The sequence below is a fragment of the Macrobrachium rosenbergii genome, chromosome 10 (genome assembly GCF_040412425.1).
Source record: "Macrobrachium rosenbergii isolate ZJJX-2024 chromosome 10, ASM4041242v1, whole genome shotgun sequence".
NCBI classification, from domain to species: Eukaryota; Metazoa; Arthropoda; class Malacostraca; order Decapoda; family Palaemonidae; genus Macrobrachium; species Macrobrachium rosenbergii.
Window position 1 is genome coordinate 22,349,898 of NC_089750.1, and position 19,095 is coordinate 22,368,992.

The 19,095-nt window shown below is 36.8% G+C and overlaps 2 protein-coding genes across 8 annotated transcripts in view; one reads left to right on the forward strand and one right to left on the reverse strand.

Moving 5' to 3' along the window:
• The window catches only part of LOC136842555 (ribosome assembly protein METTL17, mitochondrial), a 192,322-nt gene extending 183,281 nt beyond the window's left edge, over positions 1-9,041 (forward strand). For all 7 annotated transcript variants that reach the window (XM_067110013.1, XM_067110006.1, XM_067110007.1 and 4 more), the window contains one exon: positions 8,127-9,041. In XM_067110013.1, the coding sequence (XP_066966114.1) occupies positions 8,127-8,958 (832 nt within the window). In that variant the 3' untranslated portion in view covers positions 8,959-9,041. The remainder of the gene's footprint in view (positions 1-8,126) is intronic.
• A 3,997-nt stretch (positions 9,042-13,038) lies between these two features.
• Positions 13,039-18,483, reverse strand: LOC136842289 (piggyBac transposable element-derived protein 4-like). Its single transcript, XM_067109548.1, has one exon. It carries the CDS (start codon positions 14,512-14,514, stop codon positions 13,039-13,041), a length of 1,476 nt encoding a protein of 491 aa, XP_066965649.1. The 5' UTR covers positions 14,515-18,483.
• Between the last annotated feature and the right edge of the window lie 612 nt (positions 18,484-19,095).

Sequence of the window (19,095 nt, forward strand, 5' to 3'; positions counted from 1 at the left end):
ATGTTCCCATAAGCTTAGAGAAGTGAGAGTCTAAAACAAGGCAAAATAAAGCCATAATAACAAGCGAATAGGCCCGAGGGGGAACCACGTAGCCTAAACAGCAGGACCGCACTTGACCAGCAAGGGAACACAAAATTCACAAAATTTACTAAATTGCAAAAACAAAGCAAAAAACCGTAACAATACTAATGAAAATAAGATTCCTAGAAGCTAAGAGAAGTGAGGGACAAAAATAAGGCATAATAAAGCCATGACAATAAGCGAATAGGCCCGAGGGGGAAGCTCGTAGCCTAAACGCCAAACTACACTTCTCGTAGTAAATGGGCACAGAACAAACAAAAATAATCAAACCCACTTAAATAGGAATCACAAATTGGGAATATATCCCAAGCAAGGAAAATTACAAATAAATTACACAAAACAAACATGCCGACCCAAGACCAAGAGAGGTCAAGAGACGCTGAGAGAGGAGATCGAGACGGGCGTTATAAATTCCTTTAATTATTAAACTAAAGGAAAATAAGGAGCCTCAATCGCCTAAAAAACAACAAAACACTGGTACTCAAGATTTTGAAGAAGAACCTTGTGAGGATGCCATAAAAGGATGCCATAATAGCGCAACAAACAAACAAAATAAGGAGCACAACAAAATTATGTGTGAACGAAATCGTGTGCTAAAATGGAATGCGGCTAGTATTGCCTTGTGTACAGTCCGCGAGTAGTGCATGGGCTTGTATCAGCACCTCTCTCGTTTGGACTTTTGACATTGGGAATCTTTACAGGGCAGGGTCCCGTGATTGTGACAATCTCACCCTTTACCATACATGACTCCATTTCTTGGAGCTCGCTCTGGGGGTAGTAACCCCAGCTTTACATTTAACTTTTCTCTGGTATCTAGCAACGGAATTACCTAGAAATAAGTGCTGAATGGACTTTTTCACCGGGTGACACGGGACCCCGATCCAGAAATTTTATGACTGATCACACTTTTCAGGTGAGAATAGATAATGTTTTTCCAAAACATTTCCACTTGAAAATGGAGTTCCACAAGGGAGAGTCCATAGTGGTACTCTGTTTACATTAGCTATTAATGACATCAGTAACATGCTACCGGTTGGAATTAAAAGTAACCTTTATATGGATGATTTTGCCATATATCATACAGCATCACGCATAAAGCATGCAGAACGAATGATTAATAAAATTAAATAAAAATAGATGAATGGGCCTCATCTGTAGGCTTTAGATTTTCCAAAGAAAAAACTGAAGCTGTCATGTTGTATAAAAATAAAAATTTGAAAAAAGATGAAGAAATAGAATTAAAAATGAGAAACCATAATATACCAGGTAGCCAAACTGCAAAATTTTTAGGATTAATATTTGATGCACACCTGAATTGGAAATGGAAAGCCCATATAACTTACATAGAATCAAAATGCAAAAGAGATTTAAATCTAATTAAAAAAACTGCCTCACACCAATTGAGGAGCTGATAGACATAACTCTTACTGTACTGTATAAAGCAACAGTGTTATCAATCATTGATTATGGAAGTGAAATATATGGTTCAGCATCAGAAGCAGCACTGAAAATATTAGATCCATTTCACAATGAAGGACTAAGAATATGCACAGGAGCATTTAGATCCTCACCAGTCTCTCCTCTGTACACATTGAATATGGTGAACTGCCACTGTTCCTCCATAGAGAATTCATAACAATGAAAAGTGCATTAACCCTTAAACGCCGAGCCTCTATTTACAAAAGAGTCTGTTGTATGCCGGCAGCGTTCGGGAGTTAGCGCGGAAGCGGAAAAAAAGTTTTTTTAAAAAAATCACAGCACGCTTAGTTTTTAAGATTAAGAATTCATTTTTGGCTCCTTTTTTTTTGTCATTTTCTGAAGTTTAGTATGCAACCATCAGAAATGAAAAAAATATCATTATCATATATACACATTGGAATATATGACAGCACGAAAAAAAAATTTCATATATAATTGTATACAAATCGTGCTGTGAGCAAAACGGTTAAAGCTAATGAGTGTTTTTTTTCGTTGTATTTTACACTAAATTGCAATGATTTTGGTATATAACAAATTGTAAAACGATCAAAGCAACACAGAAAAAATATTATCACAAAATGATGCATGAATTAAGTAGCAGTTTATGCAGCGTAAAAACAAGTTTTTTTCTAAAATTCACCATAAATCGAAATATTGTGCTAGAGACTTCCCATTCATTGCAAAATGAAGGTAATTGATTGAATATTACTAGACTGTAAGTGTTTTAGCTTACAATTGCAGTTTTCGACCATTTCAGTCGAGTTAAAGTTGACCGAAGGTCAAATTTTTTCTATTTATTGTGATTTATATGAATATATTTCAAAACTGATAAAAGCTACAACCATGAGTTATTTTTTGTTGTATTCTACATGATATTGCACACATTTTCATGTATAACACTTTATGTAAGGCCTAATATAAAACGGTGCAAAAATTATGACAAGGTGACTAAAGAAATTCTGAGATTTTCAGCCAAGTTACCGCACGGAGGTAAGGAAAAAGTTTTTTTCAAAAATTCACCATAAATCAAAATGTTGTGCTAGAGACTTCCCGTTTGTTGCAAAATGAAGGTAAATGATTGAATGTTACTAGAATGTAAGAGTTTTAGCTTACAATTGCTTTTTTCAACCATTTTGGTCGAGTCAAAGTTGACCAAAGGTTGAAATTTTGGCACTTATCATGATTTATATGAAAATATTTCAAAACTAATAAAAGCTACATCCATGAGTTATTTTTGTTGTATTCTACATGAAATTGCACACATTTTCATATATAAAACTTTATGTAACGGCTAATATAAAACGGTGCAAACATTACGACAAAGTGACGAAAGAATTTCTGAGATTTTCGGCCGAGTTACCGTGCGCGGACGTAAGGAAAAAGTTTTTTCAAAAATTCACCATAAATCAAAATATTGTGCTAGAGACTTCCAATTTTTTGCAAAATGAAGGTAAATGATTGAATATAACTAGAATGTAAGAGTTTTAGCTTACAATTGTGTTTTTCGACCATTTCAGTTGAGTCAAATTAAAATTTTGGCACTTATTGTGATTTATATGAAAATATTTCAAAACTGATAAAAGCTACAACCATGGGTTGTTTTTTGTTGTATTTTATATGAAATTGCGCACATTTTCACATATAAAACTTTATGTAACGGCTAATGTAAAACGGTGCAAACATTACGACAAAGTGACGAAAGAATTTCTGAGATTTTCGGCCGAGTTACTGCGCGGAGGGAAGGAAAAAGTTTTTTTCAAAAATTCACCATAAATCAAAATATTGTGCTAGAGACTTCCAATTTGTTGCAAAATGAAGGTAAATGATTGAATATTACTAGAATGTAAGAGTTTTAGCTTACAATTGCGTTTTTTTACCATTTTGGTCGAGTCAAAGTTGACCAAAGGTTGAAATTTTGGCACATCGTGATTTATATGAATATATTTCAAAACTTATAAAAGCTACAACCATGGGTTGTTTTTTGTTGTATTCTACATTAAATTGCGCACATTTTCATGTATAAAACTTTAAGTAACGGCTAATATAAAATGGTGCAAAAATTACGACAAAGTGACGAAAGGATTTCTGAGATGAGTCACTGATGCTCTGTAGTGCGAGAAGAAAGAAATTCGCGCATGCGCGGCTGGGTAACACTTGTAAACAAAACAGCAGCACAATCCTTGAACTCCCAGCATCCCTCAAGGTGCGTGATTTAAAATCTTTGGCAAACTAGGCCTATAACTATTTTTCCGCAAATATTTAAAAATACTTTTTGTAGGCGACGTACCGTACGTCCGCTCGGCACCCGACAGACAATTTTAGTCAACGTACCGTACGTCCAGTCGGCGTTTAAGGGTTAGGAACCAAGACAAGTGATTCACCAACAAAAAATGTATTTGATCTAAGGGATATATTTATAAACAATCATTCACCACCTTTCCCAGTTAGAGCTAATAGATTGTTCAAGTCACTAAATATGAATATACAATTACCTTCACTGACTTAAATTATTTATCAAAAAGTCACTCATATATCCCGAATCACCATAGACAAGGAACCATAGATCATATAAGACGAAAAAGTTCACATTACGTAATGCAGGCAGTTCCCGGTTATCAGCGGGGGTTCCGTTCTGACGGTGTGACGATAACCAAAAATTGACGATTTTCGAAACTTTTTCGGGGCTTAGCGGCGCCGAAAGTCAGCGATTTTCGGTTACCAGCACCTATGTTAGGTATGTATCAGCGCCAGTACTCAATTATTGGCACCAATAAGCAGAAATCAGTTATTTTCGGCACCGAAAATTGCCAATGAAAATTGCCAATTTTCGTCACTAAACAAGCCCCGTAAAACCAGACCACCAATAACCAAGGACTGCCTATATATACCAATGGGTGTAAATCGCAACATGGAGCATGATATACAGCTATATCCCAGGACAAAACATAATTTTTCTTTACATGATAATTCCTCAGTCTTCACAGCAGAGTTGTGTGCAATCTCAGTAGCCATCAAAATTAAATGATAAAACATCATTGAATAATTTTGTGATTTTTAGCAACTCAAGAAGCACTATAGAAGCCGTTCAAAGTTACTACTCAAAAAATAATACTGTACGTGAAATTTAATTTCAACTCCACAAATTGTATAATAATGGAAAAAATATTGAAATATTTTGGATCCATGCCCATGAAGGGATTAAAGGAAATGAAGAGGCTCATAAAGCAGCTAAAGAAGCAGTCCACATGACAAGAGCAAATGTAAAAATCTCAATTAGTGATTATATAAGAGATATAGAAACAATCATTGTAAATAAATGGCAAAATATACAGAATGATGAACCTATAAATAATAAATTGAAATGAGTAAAATCCTGTGTTGGAAACTGGAGTTCATCATATCAGAGAGAGGGAGACACACAAGTAATTCGAACGTGTCTATGAATAGACCAACCTCGTTTGACACATGGGCACTCCATGTGTTGTGTGACTATCCAAAATATAACCAACAGCGAGTATCAACCTTTGTAAGTAAATCAGTGGGTGAAATTTTGTCAGAATCTACATTTTCAATCATTCCAATTTTAACATTCATGAGGAAGTGTAACTTAATAGACAAAATATAAAAATAAATAAGTAATGAAAATACAAAACCCCATAGGGCATTCAATGAATTAAAAAAATTTTTAAATGTTATGTAATTCTAAATTTTAATTTTTTATTTTTTTTATTTTATCTCTAATTTTGTTTGTATGTATGGAAATGAGCAAATGTATTTATTGTATACGTGTGTTCCAGTGTAAAAGCATGAACATTATACAGTTTTTTCTTTTAAATTTCATTCATTCATCATCCTGTGAATGACCTATTTGGTCCCAGTTACTAGGCCTAGGACCTAGACCTGGTATTTTGGTTTAGTCCATTGGGCCAGCCCTATGAGAGCTGATAGTCTGCTCAGTGGTCTGGTTAAACTATCGTATTACAGTGTAATAATAATAATAATAATAATAATAATAATAATAATAATAATAATAATAATAATAATGTGTAATGAAAATCCACAATTATATAGTAAATATATTACTATGTAAAATAAACTATAATAATAGTAATAGTAATAATATTCATTAAATTGACAGGTGATGAAACAAGGCGGCTGTTGCACTTACTACATATTAATGTGTATCTTTTAAAATTTCAATCTATGCATTTATGACATATCCACCAGTATCAGTAAAACTAAGATGTATGAACCTTGCATATTATAGTATTTTCATAGTATTAAGTCATGTGTTATGAGCCATTTTTGTGACCACTTTAAAGAGGTATCTGTCATGCATACAGGCTAAAGTAGGTAACATGCATGCAGACTAAAGTATGTTTTAAATGCAATACAGTGGTCCTTCAGTTATCCAGTTTCACTTTGTCCAGAACTCGATGTTATCCAGAGAGTCCTCAGCACCCCAGTATATACATACATGCAAATTACATATACTGTATGGTTCATAAAAATTAAAAACCTTGCTTGGATGGTTGGCAACCCTGCACAGTTAGAAAGAAGCATTGGTAATGCTGCTTACAGTCATAAGCTGGATGAAAGATGGTTAATTGTGGGGTTGGTAAGCCAGGGAAAGAGTTTAAGGGGAGAGGCTAGCATTTGACTTCTTAAGAGCTACGTGGCTGATATTGGCATAAATGCACTTCGTTGCTTGACGTGTCATCAAACGTCACTGTGTTTATCACTTTTAATTGGTAGAGACATATTTCATCACTACAATAATTTATTGTAGATGTTTATCACTTTTAATTGGTAGAGACATATTTCATCACTACAATAATTTATTGTAGATGTGTGGGTGGGTGAGCACTTGAGATTTTTGTAAACTTCAGTGCTATTGGCAAAATCACATGTCATTATGTCATTATGATTTTTGCTTTTGAATAGCTGATAGAGATATGCGTCTTGATAACATCATGAAAATTCACTTCTTTATTCGGTTGCTCAGCAGTCAGAACATTTGCTATGTGATTGTGCATCTCATAGCTTTCCCTTCAACAAGTGGCTTTTGTTGGGATCCTGCAGTACTGCAGCTGTTGTTATTGCTGTGTGTGGTGGTGTGTGTGTGCCATGTATGGCCCCACTACCTACTAAGAGGACCAGGAAGTTGCAGACCCTTCACCATCCACTTCTTCAGTCACCTGGTCATACATCTTATAAACACAGATGAAACTTCGGCACCCTTTTTTTAACATGTGAGGTTCATTCAAACAGCAGTCTGATGTCTCTCTGTTGCTTCTCAATGACCTTGACCCTTTAGGCACCCCAATGCCTCTTCTTACCGGTTTATCACTTTGTGGCCCTGAGGAAGTACAGGAGGTACAGGATCTTGATGATGCAGTAGTGTTGGAGGAGGTGGGGAAGTAAGATGACTTCTGAACTTCCTCACAAGTTTTTAAAAGTCCAGCCATTGTATGCATTGTTGGCACAGCACACAGGTAAGCGAGAGAGAAAAAGTTTTGTTTTTTATTTTTTAAGTTTATTTTTTATTGGGTAGACAAAATAGGAAAAGGAGTATTACCCATATTATATGGTAACGTATACCGTTTGTATTGTGTGGTGGGTATTGTATTTGTTAATTTTTTTATTATACGTTGTGTAGACATTATTGTATTTTCAATAGACAAAATTAAGAAAAAAAAGTGTTAATCACATTTCAGAAACATATGCTACTGAAAGGTAGTGTACTTTACCATTTGTACAATGCCTACCATAATGTGTGTTGTATATAAGCATAAAGCATATGTACATCATGTTACAGATATGGGAAATTAAGGTAGTTAATTTTGGTTTAACATCAAGTGTTCAGTGTAAAGTGTGTTGGCTGTTGTTTAAAAAATGTTTAGTGTACTGCATACTGTACTGATATTCAGTACAGTATTGACAAGGCAAGGAAGGTAAGGTACAAGGTTACCACTATACACCCATTGAGTGTTTTTTTTATCATATCTGGAAATTTTCATTACCAGGCAGGGCCTTGGATTTATTATGCTGGATATGGGAGAGATTGCTGTAGGCGCTTTGCCAGAAAATGGTAACTGAAATAAAGTACAGTGTAAGAGATGTGAATACGTCAGTGAGCATTCCAAATTTAGAAGCTAAGTTAGGTGTACAGCATTAACTCAACCTCACTCCAATAACTCAATAAGTTCAGTTGTATGCTGTATCTTTTTCTTACTGGTAGATTGAGAATTATGAAAAACAGGAGATTTTTGCTTTAAAAGTTGATATTACAAATAATCTGAAGCATTAAAACATATTAATCCTTAAACTTGTTTTTCACTGTTCCAGGGCTTCCATTTTCCAACAAAAGAGTCGAGATATGGATGTTGTGCATGCTTACAATTGAATCATTGTTATTACAGCTTTTAATTTTGAATTTTGATGTAAAGGGAATCTTCATGTGGATTTTCTTTATGAATGTGAAAACAAAGACTATACCTGTGTTATTCTTTCATAAATATTGATAATCTCAGATTAAAGAACTCTTACTTTTGTCTGTTTCACAGGGCAATGGACAGTATTTGGCCACGATCTTGTAAAGAAGTTGTTTGTATTGATGCCAGTGAAGAAATGAACACACTGGCAGATAGATTGTTACGAGGAGGAAATATCACAGATGAACGTCCTATTCGACCAGGAGGTACTTTCTTCAAACAGTATTTACCAATGTCTGATGTCCTTAAGTATGATTTAGTCCTTTCATCTCGGTCATTGTTTGAGCTTCCAAATATGGAATCTCGTCTGAGAACTTTAGATGTATTGTGGCGAAAAACTGATGGTTACCTTGTTGTTATAGAAGCTGGGACAAATGCTGGTTATAAAGCAGTTCTTGAAGCACGAGATTACATTCTTCAGTTGGGCAAAGGTGCTGAAGAAGAATCAAATAGCTTGCAAGGTCATGTATTTGCTCCCTGCCCCCATGAAGAATTTTGCCCCAGATATCTTGATGGTACATATATCCCATGTAATTTTGAAGTCCCTTATAAACCATTTAATTTGTCTAAAAATGTGGATATTTCAAAAGAAACATTTAGCTATGTAGTGTTAAAAAAAGGAAAAAGTGAAGATACAAAAAATTATCCTCGTTTGGTAAAAGATCCCATGTTACGGAAAAAGCACATTATTTGTAATGTTTGCACAAAGTTTGGGACCCTCAAAGAGTTGGTTGCCACAAAGAAGAAACATAGTAAAGAGTGTTACAATGTAATGAAACATTCAAAACTAGGTGACTTACTACCAATAATGCTATCAGACTTGGAAAATGCCTGTTCAACACCAAGTGATGTTGATGTTGACTCAGACTTTTCAGATGATGATAAATGTGAAGTAAAAGTGTGAGGAGGGCTACAGTTTAGCAGTTAGCAGTTTGTAAATTTTGATAAAAACTTGATTATTACTCTTGAATAAACTATCTTACATTATTAGTCGGATTGAACTACCTAGTGGTCAGTCAAGCAATGAGTGGTATTAAGTAATAACAACATTCACTTCAGTATACAGTCTGAATTTCTAAAGTTTTTCTTAACTATCTCTATGTTTATGTTCCTTTTGAAATTTATTTTACAAACAAGATTGGACATGATAAATATACTGTTTGGAAGGTTAGTTAATATATGTGAAAGAAAAAAGCAGTGCCTTCAGTAAACCCTTGTAATGGCTTTACAGTGAAACCCCTGTATTCGCAGGGGATGCGTTTCAGACTCCCCCGCGAATAGCTAAAATCCGCGAATACTTATAACCCCCCCTCTAAAAATGCTTATACTTGTCTACCATGAAAGGTCAAACACTAAAGAATGCCTAAAAATACCAGCCTACATCAAATATACATTAAACTATTATCTTATTACTGTATTAATCTTTGAAATGATACTATTAATATAATTTCCAAGCCATCATAAACATTTTATTGTTACATTTATACGTACGTACTGTATGGCTTACAGCTGCAGGTGAAAATAATCCAGTCCCCCCTACATATTCAGCCACACACATTTTCTTTCATACAGTTACAAGCCGTCCCATTTTCTTTTTGGGGGAACCATTGGTATTTACATATATGTAATTCACAGAAAGAGAGAGAGAAAAAATTTCAAAAATGTATGCACATTTTAAAAAATTTAATACTATGTATATTTGTACCTGTCTACCATGAAAGGTCAAACACCAAAGTATGCCTAAAAATACCAGCCTACATCAAATATACATTAAACTATTACCTTATTACTGTATTAATCTTTGAATGGTACTATTAATATAATTTCCAAGCCATCTTAAACATTTTATCGTTACATTTATACGTACGTACTTTATGGCTTACAGCTGTAGGTGAAAATAATCCAGTCCCCCCTACGTATTAAGCCACTCACATTTTCTTTCATACAGTTACAAGCCATCCTGTTTTCTTTTCGGGGGGAACCATTGGTATTTATGTATACGTAACTCACAAAAAGAGAGACAAAAAATTAAAAAAGTATGCACATTTTAAAAAATTTAATACTACGTATATATTAAGATTTACTAAATCATGTACTCACCAAATGAATGTTGATTAAAGATGATGATGATGAATTAGCCAGCAATGAATGTTGATTAACTCATCAGAGGTTACAACTCATCAGAGGGTGCCTCTTCCCCTTCAGGAGGCGCTTCGGGAGGCACTACTTCAGGCGATTGGGGTGGTGCCTGAGGCATTTCTTCAGGTGATTCGAGAGACACTACTTCGGGTGATTTGGGAGGCTTTGGAGGGGCCTTCGTCATCTGTTTGATGAACATGGTGATAGGCAGCTGCTGTCGCTGCTTTTTCATGGTGGTGAGGGCTTGATTATAGGGATCCAATGCTAAATCAAGGATGTTTGAAAACTGTAAGGAGATCCCATGTTGAAACATACTCCTGCGTATCCTTGATCATTCTCTTAATGTGGGACGGATGTTCCAAAGTCAGGGTACCTTCCTCTTCCTCCTGCTCCTCCCCTGAACCTGGCGTATCATCTTCCTCACTGGCAGACTTCGTCAGCTCTTCCAAAACCTGGTCTGTCAGGGGGTCAGAGTGAGCATCAATGAGGGTGCCGATATCATCCTCGGTGATGTCCTCAAAGCCTTCTCCACCTAGAATCCTCGCCAACTGGACAGCCTTATTAATGGCCGAATGTTGAATTTCTTCAGGAGAGAAGCCCCTGTAATCATGAACACACTCCGGCCACAACTTGTTCCAGCATGCATTCAGGGTCTCCTTCTTCATGTCATTCAGTTATCGGCTGATGATGGTCAGACGTGGCAATCGTGAATTTACGCCAATATTCTTTTAGCGTAAATTCACTGTCATTGTCCATTGCATTCACAAGGTGCTGGAGGGAGTTCCCAGTATAGAGTGCCTTGAAGGCATGGATTACACCCTGGTCCATAGGCTGGAGGAGAGAGGTGGTGTTGGGAGGAACTCAAGCTGGACTCCCTTGTAATAAAGATCGAGAGGGTGGCCACCAGCATCATCCATTATCAGCAACACCTTGAACTCCATGCCCAAGTCATTCAGGTATTGCCTAACTTGAGGGATGAAGCTCTGATGGAACCAGTACTCTGTGAGGACTTTGATGAACCAGGCCTTAGGGTTATGCATCCAGAACACAGGAAGCAATGCCTTGTTCTTATTCTTGAGGGCCCTAGGGTTTGCAGCCTTGTAAGTGAGGCCTGGTTTAAGCATGAAACCAGCTGCATTCCCACACATGATGAGGGTACCCCTATCCTTCTGGGCCTTGAGTCCGGAGGCTTTAGCTTCGTCCTTCATAACGTATGTCCGGGAAGGCATCTTCTTCCAGAACAGGCCAGTCTCATCCATATTGAATACCTGTTGTGGATGGTAGCCCTTCTCCTCGATGATTTTCTTGAAGGCCTACGGATATTTCGCGGCTGCTTCAATGTCTGCAGAAGCTGATTCCCCATGCAGTGTAACAGACTTTAGATGGAACCGCTTTGGAAATCGGTGGAACCACCCCTTGCTGGCCTGGAAACCTTGAGGTGCTGATGATGGTCCTGCTTGGGGCTCTTCCCCCTCTTCTTCTTCTTCTGCTTCTGTAGACACTGGTTCATCAAAGCCTAAGAATTCTAATTCGCCTTCTTTAATGCCTTCCTCTGCCTGTACTACGTTGTTGCCTTCCGTAGCAGTTGAAAACTGCTGGTAGAGTTGTCGCGCTTTCTTGCGAATGATGTTGGATTCGAGGGGCACGTTCTTCTTCCGGCAGTCCTTTATCCAGAATGCAAGAGCAGATTCCATCTTTACGATTGTTTTATCCCGCACTGTCGCAACTGTCTTTGCACTACCGAAGTAGCTCATATTCACAGACTTGCATATCTCCGCCTCTTTCTTCTTGATATATCTCACTGTGCTCTCATTAACATTAAAATGGCGGCCAACTGCGGCAAAACGTTTGCCCTCCTTTAACCCGAGAAATGTGTCAGTGTCATTTTAGAACAGTCCTGTGGTGCGGCTATCTTGACAAAAATGCTACTCTTCAGAATCTGACACATATCTTTACCAATGCCTTTGTAATTGCTTCGTGCATGTATCATCAAAATATTTTTTGCCTCTTTCTCTTTGTTATTTTGTTATAAACATTCAAAGTTAATTTTATTGCGCGACGTGGCATTTTGCCTGATGAATCGGTGGTGCGGTCGTACTCTGGGGGTTGGGTCGGGTCTGTCTGCCCTCACCCATGGGTGGGGAGGTAGTTGGGTATAACGGGCTCGTTGTTGGGCCCGGTAGAGGATAGCGTAGTTTTACTTACTACACTTCTTGTCACCATATGATGTTTTGTTTGACATGTAACAATTACAATTTATACTGTATAATATCGTTGAGTGTAATGATAATAAAGATTACTTAATATTTTTAAATCCTAGAATATAGAATTGTTTCTCTTCTCGAAAAATGAATGATCTTTCAAGTCGCTATAGAAACATTACTGTTTACATATTTTTTTTATTTACTTCGTAGGTGTTTTTTCTTTATCCATATAGTAACTATTATTACCATTGTTATTATTGTAAAGTAGGTTAAAATGATGTATTTAGGGAGCATATTCTATCTTTATTACTTGCAAGTTCAATAACAAAAACCTATCATATTTGAAGGAACAAAGTGAGTAAAAATAATATAATCCTCATCTTTTGCAAACATATATTATAGTTATAACAAAGAAAATACCAAACCAATACCGCCACCACCTATTGCCAAAGTATAGAAAAGATATAGAAAATTCCTATGCAAATAAATCATGAATATAGACATTACATAAAATAATACATAAAAAGACCATCCTCTCTCTCTCTCTCTCTCTCTCTCTCTCTCTCTCTCTCTCTCTCTCTCTCTCTCTCTCTCTCTCTCTCTCTCTCTCTCTCTCTCTCTCTCTCTCTCTCTCTCTCTCTTCAGTAGTTCTTTTGAGTATGCCATGCACGAAAGCAGTCAGTTGGACACAGGGGCACGTCGCATTCAGCACAGATCGTTGTAACCCTTGTTCGTTTCTTTTGTCGCCTGGAAGTATTGGCGCATACGTAGCAGTTTAGTTGATTTTTTCTGTTTTGGTCCTCATTGAATGCTGTGTATTGGAGATGATGATAGCTTATGTAAGCTGCTCCATGCAAGCGATCAGGTGCCTCTACGGGAGGATGTCCACGACGTCCGAGTCTACTGTTTGTCACGGTGCCATAATCCTCAAGAAGTTGGTATGAAACATTGTATATGAATTCGCGAAATTTTAATTTCTTGCAAGTGGGGTCTGATGTCTTCATAAGCCAAATGTTGTATGAATTGAGCATTATGATGTCTATAAGATGAAGAACGATTTTGTGATACCACTTGAAGGATTTCCTCATACACTCTGTCCCACTTAGCTGGCAGTCACTCTTATCTACGAGGCGCATATTTTCGTTATAATCAGCAACAACATCTGGCTTGCAGATTTTCTTTTTAGTCCTGTAGTGGACCTTACCCGTGTCCACCATATCACCTTTATGTACAGTTGATAAAAGGGTCACGGGCTTTCTATCTATCCACTTTACAGCCAAAATCTTGTTAGTTGCCTCGCGTTGTATGGTCTTGGCCTTTGGCTTTCTCCTTTTTTTAGCTTTATGGCTTGTTCTTGCAGTTTTAGTTTCGTCCTCATCAGGAGTATCACTGTCACTGGGATTAGCATAAGAGGTGGAGGGGACATTAAATTTTGGCATATATTTCCTGCTTTCTCTCACAGTGCCACATGTTCCTGTGGCATTATCATGAAGGAATTGTGCCAGTGTAGGACTACTATACCAATTGTCTGTGTACAATATATGTCCGTGACCCATATACGGTGCCATCATTTTCTTGACTACCGCTCCCGAGAAGCCCAGACCGCTACCTTGATCCTCTTTTGGTATATCAACATCTGTGCCAGTATATACTATAATATCAAGCACTATTCCCGTTTCACAATCGCATAAAACGAACAGTTTAACCCCAAAACGATGACGCTTGCTTGGGATATATTGCTTCAAAATAAGACGGCCCTTGAAAAGTATTAGAGACTCATCAATTACAATTTTCTGGAAAGGATGAAAGACCCTTTTGAAGTTTCCTACAACCAAACTAAGGAATGGTCTTATTTTCCAAATTCGATCATTAGAGTTTGGATTCCCGTTGTCAGCAAAGTGCATGAAACGGGTCAACAGCAAGAATCTGTCGCGGGTCATGAATTTGGGGAAAATTGGGGTAGGAATCAAAGGGTCTTGTTTCCAGTAGTCTTGTAAGACATGTTTTTTCATTAGAGGCATCAGTAATAATAATGCAAAATAAACATAAATTTCATGGGGATCCGTGTCCACCCATTTCTGAACTCTTGAATTTTGTGTAAAAGAGAAATTTTCCATTACCCACTGGTAATACTTATTTGTTTCACAGACAATAAGGCCAACTAATTCATCAGTGAAAAGTGCAAGAAAATATTCACTTTCTCTTGCAGTGTCATCACAAGGCCACTCACTTGTTACACCAGCACAGTTACCATCAAAGGGATGAATATCAGGGATAAAGTTATTGACATCTGACCAAATATAAGACTGAATATTTCCTTCTCGTATATCTTTGCACGTTACCTATTTCATTTTCACCATCCTCTTCTTCACATTCTTCAATGTGCCCTCCATCTGAACGAAATAATCTTCCTTCATAATCATCTTCACTGTCGTCAGAAGTCCCTATCTCACCACTATCACTATCTCCACAGTTGATGTCATCATCTATGTCTTCGTCTGTTTCGTCTTCGGTGAATAACATAGGTAAGAATTTGCTAGGGGTCAGATTCCGTAAACGACGATTTTGGGCAATGAATGGAAGAGTTGATGCACTTGGTATTGCATCACATGTGTTCCTTGATGGTGTCAGTGTGATGGAGGAAGAAGTACTTTGGTATTGCTTCTTTTCCTGGGGCACATATTTTAAACTACCACTTCTCTTCACACCCCCCTTTCTTCCAACTTCCTTCTGTTGCTGTGCTTTGATTTTCCCTTGTGTCATTATATTTGTCTCTTCTGGGAAGCAGATTTTCCTTTTTGTCTTGGTGTTCTCGGAGCCCTTGCTAGAAGAGGCCATAGTCTCATTTTTCCGAGAACGTCCAGTCATGACGACAAAAAGTGAAAAGTAGCCGAAAACAGAAAACCAAGTGAAAGTCGCTTTCATTGTTATCAAAATAGAACTGTAGTTATAACTAATACAAAACAAACACTTATTATTGTGGTAACTAATACTATTTGTTATGTTAACTACCCTTTATTTTTAACAACCGCTCATCAGATACTCAAAAGAAAAACAAAAACATTCGGGAGTGTTGCCATAATTTACGCTAGGCAACCGCATACTGACGGAGGTTTTGGGAGTTGCCAAGTCTTTTATTTCCCTTACTGAACAGTACATTGCGTTGTGATAGAAAGTATATGATTGTGTAAGTATGTTGTTTTATATGATTTTTTTATTGTGCATCATTCTAATATATTAATATAAAACAAGTTTTGACAGAAAAGAACTACTTTTCACTTTTTCCGTTGCAAAAAAGTTAGATTTGGATCTATGGGGAAATTGGTATATTATACATAATATATATGATTAAAATAAAGTTCTAAACATTAAAACCTCTACCAGACAAATAGTTTTGCCAAGAAAAAATAATAAAAGTTAAATAATGCCAAGAGGGAACTTAGGAGTAGAGATAGAAAATGGCGCTCTGAAGAGGCTTATAGCAGTCGCCCACACAGCCGCTTAAGAGGCTTGTAGCAGTTCTCAGGTTAACATGTCAAGAAGTTTCACCTTCGCCTCAAGTTTCATAACAGTCTTCTTTCTTTTAGACTCTTTGCCAGAAGTCTTTGAAGGAGCAGGGCGTTTTTTAGGAGGCATTTTAGGGCCGAATACCACTGATGCACAAAGATTAAGAAACCAAACACATAGATGAGCGATTTCACACGGTAAGAAGATGCTGCAAACTACACACGAACTGAGAAGGATGCCGTGGATGCGGTCTCCCAGAATTCCACAATCAGTGCCAAGTGAACAGCCAATCAGCGCCAAGGAAAATGAATGGTGCTTCTGGATTGGCTACTTTGCAGATGACAGCCAATAGTGTGTCAAGTATCATTGGTCCTGGGTACACAACGTCCAGCATCTCGAGTTCTTTATACAGTACAGTATTTGCAGAGAGGTGGCTTGGGTGAAGCACTTTTAATAAAAACAAATATATGTTATTGAAATTTTGCTGTGTTTATATTAATATATTACAGCACTGTAATATTTGAAAATTAGTAAATCATTTTTCATCTTACAAAACGTACTTACAGTAGTTGTGAATATATACTTAGTACGTACATGAAAATGTTAAGTACTGCAGACGTAAACATACGTACCCTGCTATTCCTGTTGTCTTACATATTTTAGATATGCTCTACGTACTGCCTGTAGTACTGTACTGTACTATGTATCATCCTAAAACACTTTTTGTATATAATATTTAAAAATCATCCTACAGCAAAACATTTAATAAAATGTATGTACTGTATGCGCAGAATATCAGTGTTGGTATATGTACGAGCAATACAGTAGTACCATGCATATACCGTAGCGGCAAATTATTGGCAAATGACCCAATATAACTCATTTCACTGCTATCCCTCATTTGTGTGTTTTGCATGTACAGTACTATGGCCTAAGAATATTTTTTGAAATCGTGCATTAAGATGTCCTCTGAATGCTCTGCTTCTAAGGCCTCTGGCCAATAGCCTACAATTAATGACTGATGAGAAGAAAGTAGACATGATTGTTTTGTTAAAAGAGGGCAAAAATCACGGAGAAGTAGCAGCCCATTACGGCATGACATTAATTGCGGTCGCCTGCACTGAGCATGAACAAGGTAAAATACTCATGCAACCCTACTGTACCACCTTTGTTGCCATGTTCAAATACCTTAACATGAGTGTGCCTCCCATCATTCATCGTACTGCACAGCTAATTCATCGTCATCATCATCTACAGCATACTGTAATCAACATTCATCACCAGTTACTACCCGTATGATTTAACTTTATTATTTATTATTATTAAGGTACCCAGTGTACAGTAGCATTACATAATATTATTATTTAATTTCTATTACAGTACTATTATATGTAGTGTACAGTACTGTAGTATTATTATTGATTTACATCATTATTTAATGTTATAATACAATAAATATGAAAATACAGAATATTGCTATATGAAAAAGACAAAAAATCTGCATCCGCGAATAGGCAGGTTCCCCGCGAATATTTTTATAGATATGTTCCACAGAAAACCTGCGAGTACGTGAGTTTCCCGCAAAAAATTTTTAGATAGGTTCCACAGAAAAACCCGCGAATTGTGAGGACACGAATACGGGGTGTTTACTGTATATTACAACATCCTTTCTCTTCCAAGTGAACAGATCAATCAATTATTGTTAGCATATTAATTATTACACCATACAGTACAAAGAAAATAATGCCTGCATCAAACTATATCAAGTTGGACATTACAGTCAAAACTAAAAAACATTTTACATGCAAAGGAAAATAAAAATCATGACAATTCTACAAATGAAGCATGCTAAAATATCGAATACAAGAAATTTGATTTAACAAAACTACCATGAGTATTTTATTCACATTCTTTCTTAACTGTTATGGTTCATCTTCAAGGATTGGAAACATTTTGGAAGTAGTTGTAACGTAAAGGAGATCTGCGTTATCTTCTAGGGTGTTTCAGTGCCTTCAGGTTGAGCAGGTGTATTGATGTTAGTACAGGTCTTACCCACAGTGCATGATTCACCTAGTACACAACATGTCCTGTTTAATATTCCGAGTCCTACTGTGCAAGCTTTTCACATAAACCATGCTCCGGGGACAGCAAATAACCTAAATCCAAGATGTATTCCTAGCACGTTAACCCCCAACCACTATGTGTCAGGTCAGAACGTCAAGTCAAGAGTGAGAGATCTATTAGTACAGCTGTGTTTAATGATAATTTTAACAAAACTGTTTACTTACTGTATCCAGTTATATTAAAAGAATTTTCATATTTTCGAATCATAAAATACTTATTCTATGTTTTGCACTCCTGCATGTTTAATGATTCAACATGCCTAATGGATTCCTATCAGTTGTGAAGAAGGCAGAGATTGTTACATTATGGATAAACAGGAAGTCAGTGGAAGCCATAGTCCAAAAACATGGACATCTCAAAAAGTAATTTCCAAGTGGTGCCAGCAAGACTGACTTGGAAATAGCACTGCAACGTAAAAAGGGATTTGGACAACCAAAAAAGACTACCAAAAAAGAAAGAAAGCAAACCTTATTTGAAGGATTGATATAGAATAACCATTAATTCCAGGCACGATTTTAAAGGCGGAAAATCCCATCTTTCTTGGAAATGTCTCAAAAGAACCGTACAGCATCATTTGCCAAAAGACCTCGAGAACCTCCCTCGCATTGTTGCAAAGAAACCTCTCCTTTCAGGACCAAAGGCTTTCATAGATTTCCTACTGATCCATAATGTAACATTCTCTGTCTTCTTCACAGCAGATAGGGATTTCTTAGGCATGTTTAATCATTAAGCATGCAGGAGCACAAAACAGAACACCCAAACTACGAGGAAGGGGAAGGGGCGAATGCAAACCAGCCAACTCCTCTGACTAGCTTATCCAATACTCTCTGTCTAGAGGAGAAGGCCCCTGCCATTCCCATGGCCAAGGCCATGCCAGACATACAATAAAATGAGGTAACTCAGTTTGCTTCTACTAGAAATTGCATTCAGAATTGTTTTGTAGTAACTGTAATTTAAAGAATCACATTATCCTTAGTTATTCAAAGAACAAATATTCTGTAAAAAGAATCCATTTATAAAGTAGATTGCATCCTAGGTGCCAGTTTTTTTTTCTTAGGTATATAAAT

What these genes read in the sequence shown, in the direction of transcription:
- LOC136842289 (XM_067109548.1), bottom strand. Translation starts at nt 14,514, where the DNA reads ATGGAAAATTTCTCTTTTACACAAAATTCAAGAGTTCAGAAATGGGTG.